Source organism: Scatophagus argus, chromosome 19, assembly GCF_020382885.2.
Source record: "Scatophagus argus isolate fScaArg1 chromosome 19, fScaArg1.pri, whole genome shotgun sequence".
NCBI lineage: Eukaryota > Metazoa > Chordata > Actinopteri > Scatophagidae > Scatophagus > Scatophagus argus.
The window spans coordinates 17,225,970-17,233,821 of record NC_058511.1 but is presented as its reverse complement, the minus strand read 5'-3'; the positions used below and the strand labels follow the sequence as shown (position 1 = coordinate 17,233,821).

At 40.0% G+C, this 7,852-nt stretch overlaps 1 protein-coding gene across 1 annotated transcript; it reads right to left on the bottom strand.

Annotated features, from left to right (window-relative positions):
• Positions 1-222: 222 nt before the first annotated feature.
• LOC124050817 (breast cancer metastasis-suppressor 1-like protein-A) lies at positions 223-4,264 on the bottom strand. The gene is made up of 10 exons (XM_046373695.1): positions 3,983-4,264; positions 3,651-3,741; positions 2,976-3,103; positions 2,527-2,606; positions 2,205-2,301; positions 1,888-1,977; positions 1,686-1,750; positions 1,554-1,593; positions 1,224-1,353; positions 223-493 (listed from the first exon to the last, which is right to left on the bottom strand). The coding sequence occupies exons 1-10, from the start codon at positions 4,116-4,118 to the stop codon at positions 376-378; spliced, it is 975 nt and encodes a 324-aa protein (XP_046229651.1). The 5' UTR covers positions 4,119-4,264; the 3' UTR covers positions 223-375.
• Positions 4,265-7,852: the final 3,588 nt, after the last annotated feature.

The window sequence follows — 7,852 nt, the reverse complement described above, 5'->3', positions numbered from 1 at the left end:
GACATCATCTTGTCGCAGAAAGGCACGCGACTGAGCTCCACAGTTCACAGTTCCACACTGCTCTTCTATGCCCTTCCTTTTTTTATGTTTTGTTCTTAGCAGCACTTTGCATTGATCTCCGTTCCAGAGAAAATGACACTTTGTGACCTCGTCAGTAATATCAACATACATACATATTTACAGAGAAGATGGCCTCCTTACACTTAGTCAGTTGATATTTTAAGACAGATTCTTCTTTGTTATTATGCACAGAAGGAGTGAAGTGCTGCGTGTGCGTCTGTACATATGGCAAGAAAGTAGAGAGATATCACACGGAAAGGAGACAAAGAGAAACACAGCAGAGATGATGGCCTTCGCCTGTATGCGTCTGTGTTTTTACGAGTGCTTGATAGTATATTTCCCTTTCTGCAGCTGGGAGATGTACAGCTTTGACTTGGTGCCATCCAGTCGTTTGAACCACACCTCATCATTGTTGACGGTGGTGATGACGGCGCTGTGTGACACACAAAACACGTTAGTGCGCACACGGTTCCCGATTCCTACAATCAATTCAGAGGCCACGAATGCGACATTACAGTACGCAGAGGTCACCACGGCCGCTCAGTAGCCGCACTCGGGTATTTACACAAGAAAATTAAGAGGGAAACTTTTATTGCACATGGAAGTCGGGTTACGTGTACTGCAGCTGTGCTCATTCACGGCAGTGGCCTGTTGTATGTGTGTTGCCGCTCGGCAGTGCAGAAGGAAGTTGGTGAGCTGTGAAGAACTGACATCAGCACATACCCTCTATTCACTGAGCATCGTGTCCTGACAGCACAAAGGGCAACATGCAGAATCCCAAACATTCAGCCTGATACTCACGTTGTCCCTCTTTGATTTGTCCACGATCATTTCTATTACACAGAGTTCTAGTGTGTGACTGCTGCATCTCAACCACACGGACTCACACAATGGGCCTCATGCAGGAAGTGATAACTTAACAAATTTCCTCTTACTTTTGTTCCTATACACGATTTGTTCTTATTTGTTATTACTCACAGATATCTGGTGTTTCCTTATGTTTGTTCATCTCTTAGGTAAGAGAAATTTTTAAAAATTCTCTTAAGGCAGATGAATATGCACATCATTTAACTCACATATGCTATCACCAAAATCATCGCTCCCTCTTATGAGAAAAGGCTTTTTAACTCTGTTCACTGAGACATACACACACTCACACGCACCTGGTCGGATACTCGTCCTTCCTGTTGATGCAGATGGCCTGTCCCCTGCTGTACCACTGGTTGTCATAGAAAAGTCGACCATCCTCTGAACGTGCCACATGGTGATGTCTGTCAGGCTTGACAGCAGGAACTGGAGGGAGAGAATTAGAAGGAAAAGGAGGAGGGAGGGATGGTCGTGAGGATGAGGTAGCAACATCTGTCTCCTTTTTAACCATGGACTTGAGTACTTTTAGCTGAAAGTATTGAATCAACCCCTCTTGTGTGACTGTGGGTCGATCGCTGCACTCAGCCAGATATTGACTGTAACCAAGGATGAGCAGAAACTCTTACCGTCAACCTTCACCCTGTGTGGCCCCAGCGATGCCATCGCCTGCGGGGTGGAGGAGGAAAACTAAACTAAAAAGGCCAAATTGAAACACAGACACATTCACTAAGTGGCTACTTTGTCTGTTTTATAATTACCTTTCTTATAGCAGTCCAATCTTCAAGAATATCAAGATCTTGCAGCATGTAAACAATATAAGGCCGTGACAGACTGGTTAAGGAAAAATGTACAGTGAAGTGGTGGGAAGATATCTATCATCACTGAAGTGTTGCAGCAAAATGTGGTGCGCACGAACGACAGGGGGAGTGAGACAAGGACAGGACAAAGGGGAAAGGATATCGGAAACAACAACAGGCTTCTTCTTCTTGACAGGGCAGAATGGGTCTTTCTTCTTGTTTTTCCGGGAGTGCAAGCCATCATTCCACAACTCTGGAAAACAAAGAGGACAGAGTAGAGCTTCGTTCTGTAGGAGTACAATAATTACTGAAAAAAAAGGTGAGGAATGCTTTCCTTTTTCTTTTCTTTTACAACTATACAAACTGAATACTGTGGATTTTCAGGATGCTGGCCAGACTGCAGGCCCAAATTCTGATGAATTATATTGATTAAATGGATCAAATTTTTATACATTTATTTTTGGACATTTTAGATGATACCTGAGGTGATGTCAATACTGTGTCTGTCTTCCTCCAATCTTCTTATCTTTTCCTCCAGTTCACTCTGCACAGTGTCAAATAGCAGCAACTTCTCACTCTGGGAGGCAGAAACAAGCTGGTAAGACACACTAGTCAATTATTATTACAAATTATCTCCACAATAATTGGGGTTAAATTTAGTATGTTTAGGTAGAGGATACTGGTGCAAAAATCCAATGATCCAAGATTAGACTGGATTCCTTTCATTGTAAAGGCAGAAATGTGATTTGGCAAAGAAACTGCAAACCTAACTGTCACATAGGCCCATTTGTTGCCCTCTTACCTCCCAGTGTTGGCAGGCTGCCTGGATTTCACACTCATACTTGTTCTTCACCGACTCCAAGCACAGCTCCCTGTATATCCCTGTGACAACCATTTAAACATTATTACTAGCTGAAGCAGCCAACAGTGAAGAGTACATTTTTTTTAATCCAAGAGACTATATGGCCTTTAAACTGCAAATTAAGTTCAGGTCCACACTATATTAGTTCCATATCATTAGACATCCTGCCTGTTTAGCTTTTTCCAATCTCAGGGTGAAATGGAGGGGCAGGATGTCTAAAAGAGTTTAAATACAAAGATGATCATCTACTTTAACCATATTAAAGGTTTGTATTTATTTATTTATTTAAATGAAAATGTCATCCTAACTGTTCTCACTGGTATATAAAGCATACAAAGCCAGTTAGTCAGATTAAGTCAGTTGTAAATGTATAAGTATATTTGACCCACCAGCAACTTTGGTTCTGATCTGCATGTTCTCCTGCAAGTTGGCTAAAGGTTCCAGGTACTCCTGGGCACAGCCCGCCATTACCTCCTGCAGCTTGATGTCCACCTGGCTCAGACGCTCCTTGTACAATCTGAATGGCAAAAAACACAAGGAGGCACAATATCTTATAAGCTTTATTTGAATTTTAGAGTGAGTAACTTTACAAATACATAATTCAGTAGTGGTTAACAGTGACAAAATTGTACTCTCGGTCGAGAACAGCACGTTTTGGCGCATTTGCAGCAGGAAGGCGACTGTTTAACATGCCTGCCAGTGTAGCTGATGCAAGCTCAAATACACCAGCCCAGTTTAACAAAGAATCAGCTACTGTCAAAACAGAACTTCACCTCAAACTGAAGGTCAGTTTCATGTCAAAAATGCTTTCAAGAGGGATTACAATCAACCTGCAAAATCCATTTAAATCCTGAAAAGGGCCCCTGAAAATGGACCATGAAAATGACCAGTGGCTTAGTTACGACAGACATGGAGGGTGACTATGAGAGAGCATCCCAGGCTGCCCGGTGAACCTGGCCTTATTGAAAAAGGCCAGACTTCAGTGTAAAGTACTTGTTGATTCAGATCAGACAGCCGTAGATGAAAGCTGTATGCGGATGGAAACAACATGAGAAGGAACTCACTGCTCTTTCAGGTCAGTGAACTGTTTCTCCAGGGTGGTCATCTCATCCAGACACTCCATCCTCCTCCTCTCACAATCCTCATCATCCATCTCTGTTCACATAAAGACATGACAAGTCTGACATCACCTGCGTAACAACTGTTTTCCTTTACAGCCATCATGAGCAGCATCGTAACACCTCCACCCCATACACTGCGTTATATCCACCCTCCCTGGTCAAAATGTCTGCAAATTTTCTTCAGCAACCGCATGGCAGGATAAACGCATCTCTGACAGGGAGGTATACTTGATTATTTTAGCAGTGGGTTGATATTGAAGGCCTATTTTTCCTACCCGAGCTGTCTCCATCTTCAGACACGGACGAGCTAACTGTGTCCTCCTCGTCTGTGCTGCTGCCGTCTTGCTCGGCAAAATCCACCTCCATTTCTTCGTGGTTACTTTCTTTCTTCTCCCGGGAGTGAACCGGCATTTTGGCGTCGAAATAGGCCGGTGTTAACGGGGTGGAAGGGCCGGTGGCTAAGTTTAGCCCGAGTAAGGAGGAAAATTTACCTCAGACAGCCAACCGGTCACCTAACCTCTAACATGGCCACCGTCGGCCAATCACACGGAGCTTTACTGAGTCTGTCCAATCAAATGTTGCTATTGGTACTGAACCAATAACCAATTGCGACGGATAGAATTTAGGGATTTGTAGTTTCTTTAACTTTTTCTCTGCTTATTTCATATATTCAGTCGAGAATATTCATGAAAGTTTTCAAATATCAGTCCAATTAAAATATTTTATTGTGTATTTTTTTTTCATTCAAAGTTAAGTTAACGTTAGCAGTCATTGTTTAATTTTATTATTTATTTTATTTTTAAAATATTTTTTCTGTTTCTTTTTTGTTTGTTTGTTTTAATCTCAGAGCACAATTCTTCTTTCTCATCCTTTATAAATGTGCTATAAAATGAAACTAATCGCTTTAATAATAATGTAAATCATTTACGCATGCTTTAAAGATTATCATTAAAATCCTTTTCTTTATGGCTGCACATTACTTACTCATTAGGAACCACAATCTGTGACCAATAAAGACTCAAAATACCAGGAGATTTTTCACTACTTGGCAATTCAAAAGTTAACCAGTGAGTACAGTATTAGAATATGGTTCATTATATTAATAAAACTACAACTTAAAAATCCTTTATAAAGGGTGGCTTGTGGGACAGTACTATAATTCTGTGGGTGTTCTTATTACTTGTGCAACTCTTAATTGAGGAGACAATGAATCCTGTTAAAGATTTTGAGGTGGGCGGGTAAAAAACTGTAGAGGTGCTGCTCTGACATGCTCTGACAGCTGACTCATGAATGAGATAATACATTATCCTTGCAGGTCCACCTCAAAGATGTTTAATACATGCTCTCATTGCCATTATCATAGCCTTGCTCAGTGCTTTTGGCCCTGGAAGCAGACAGGATGTTTTGTAAAGCTGTGGGAATATGACTGGAGAGTCTTTGCTTGCTGACTGGCAGATGACTCAAGCACCCTGGGGCTAAAGCAGTCACAGATCGCTGCTTGAATTTCTTCTCACTCACCTTGGTGGCATTGATTGACAGACTGAGGAGTGGGTGGATGCAGGCTATAGCAGTGGTGTTGTCTAAAAGTGTGATGGATATTTGGAAAGGTGTGACTAGTTTGGAAACAAGGAAACAGAACTGGAATATATTGTTAAAGTTACTGAATTTGAATCAGAGAATGACTATGAAAGGACAGGAGAGAACTGCACCCCTACATGACCTTAAAGCTATATAATAACTGTATAATATATACAGAGCACAGTGAGTACAGCTAAAATGTCCTTAAATCAAGTTACATGGAAACACCAGGATTATGTGACCAGATAAATATTCATGAACAGTGCTTTGTGAAATACCTTATGCTATATGAGGACCCCTCTACTCTGACATTATACAAGGTTATGTATAGAATGTTTGGAAGCCGAACTTTTTCCACTCTGGAAATTTGTAAAGATCCCCTTAAAGTAATTTCACTAGCACATGTATGTAAAGATGTATAGTATGTTGTCTTACTTTAGAATTCAGTATTGTACTTTGACTTAAGACAATTGTATGGAGTCATCCATAGGAAACGCGCTATATTACAAGACAAAATTAAATATATTTTGATTGAGATTTTTAGCTCCTCTCTGCCCCTATTTGTGCAAATTTTAGTGTATTTAACGCAGGGAGGACCTTCAATACCAAGATCTGCAATTCACATTTCTATCACATGAGGGCGATAAAGACATTTGCTAAATGTTGGAACAATACCTCTTCAAGTCTTCAATCTAAAATCTCTCCTGAAGAGTATGCTCTATTCTGGTATGGAAACTGAAAGAGTTCATGAGAATGATAAAAGCAATAGCAATTACAGATTTCTAAAAGGCATACATTTTAAGTATAGATGGCTTTATAAACAAATAAATGGATAAATGAAAAGACTTTAAATAAGAACACTGATGAACACATAATGAACCAAAATGCTTCCCAGATGTATGCAGTAAAATTTCCCAATGCAATAATTGTTGTGTTGTTCTGTTTGGGTTTTTTGTTTGCAAAAAGGAAAATTAAGCACAAACTCAAACCAGTGTGTGTTGTCATCCACAGACAAAACAAGAAGCTGGGGTTTTCTTTGCGACACACAGGCCGACATAACAGACAGACCTTACAATGTACAAAAATACTAAAGAGAAAAATTTTGCTCATTTGGTTTGTGGTTTTTCTCCTAGCCTCACTATTTCCGTGGTGTGTAGCACACTGCCAGTCAGGTCCATGTTCATACGCTGCTGTAAGTGTGTCAGGAAACTTTGCTGGTCTGATTTGTATTTAGGGCACTACAGTGTGATTGCAGAAAGTCTGAGTTGACTTTGTGGTTTATTTCATAATACTTCAGCTTTTTTCCCATAGTCTCCAACAGTCCAGAGTAGAGACTTCTGACACAATAGATCATCAGCTGCATGTAGGATAAACGCAACCAAACATGCGAACGAACAGTTTATGATCAGTTTGCATGTTTTCCAAGTCTCCTCCAATTACATGAAATGAAGGTGTACTAAAATGCACCCTGGGAGAAGTTCTTAGCACAGAATTTGCATTGTTTTAATTGCTTTGCATGCGAACTCATAGGAACGTGGGTATTGTGATAACAGTGTGTAAATCTATGACCCCAAATCATACTTTCGTACAGGATGCATTCCCTATCTGTTTATTCTGGTGTGATATTAGGCTTGCAGTTTCAAAAACACTTTAACCTTTCAAACAGTTTCATATTGTTGAAACTTCATTTGAAAGAATCCATATTCTAACAGTCTCTATCTTTCACAACAAGCCCAGCAGTCGGATTATTGACTCAACTTTGGGAGACAAGAGACACAAGTGAAGACTTGCCATTGAAAAAAATCACTATCAAAAACAAGTTGAAGTAGATCTTTGATGCTTTTATGTTATCTCCTTTGAACTGCTGGAGCTCCTTCTATTTATGTCTTAAAAATCACTTTTACATCTCAGGCTTGTTCAGTATGCAGCAGCAAGTATTTGAATTGAGGCCAAGCAAAGTGTTTATAAATCCCCAACATTAACAGCCCTCCTCTGCTAACCACTATAAAATTATATTAAAAGTTTAATGACCGTGTTTAAACCCATTTAAATCTCGGGCGGCATTACAGAGCTCAGACTGAGATCTTCCAGCCCTTGTGGCTCACTATTTCATTGCAATCTTTAATTGCATTTCAACTTGCATTAAGTTGCTCTTTTTCATGTTTCTACAAGGGCTGAGAAATGTTAACTTTTTCACAATTTGATCATTGTATCGCTTTAAAAGGGATGGGAAATGTGGCTATTTGCTTTCTAAATCAGAAGATCAATACCATCCAGGGGTGGACTTCGCTAGCAAGAAAAGAAAATAAATGATGATTAAAAGTCCTTGTGCATTTGTGTTTAAACAGTTACATCACTCGTTTAAAAAATTAAGATTAAAATTGTTTTATGATGTGACTCAAATGTTATAACTAGTACACCTCTGTAATAAAAACACACAAGGAACTAGTATTTAACTATTTAACTGTTCTAGCATGCAGGGCATCTCATCACATTTTTATCCACCGGAGAGGCATTCAAGAGGGCACATTTGCACTGCTGTTTCATACATGTGGGCAGAAGGGCCC

Coding starts and splice junctions, on each gene's coding strand:
- LOC124050817 (XM_046373695.1), bottom strand. CDS start 4,118: ATGCCGGTTCACTCCCGGGAGAAGAAAGAAAGTAACCACGAAGAAATG. Junction 3,742..3,982: donor TGAAGATGGAGACAGCTCGG/GTAGGAAAAATA, acceptor TTATGTGAACAG/AGATGGATGATGAGGATTGT. Junction 2,302..2,526: donor CAGCCTGCCAACACTGGGAG/GTAAGAGGGCAA, acceptor TCTGCCTCCCAG/AGTGAGAAGTTGCTGCTATT.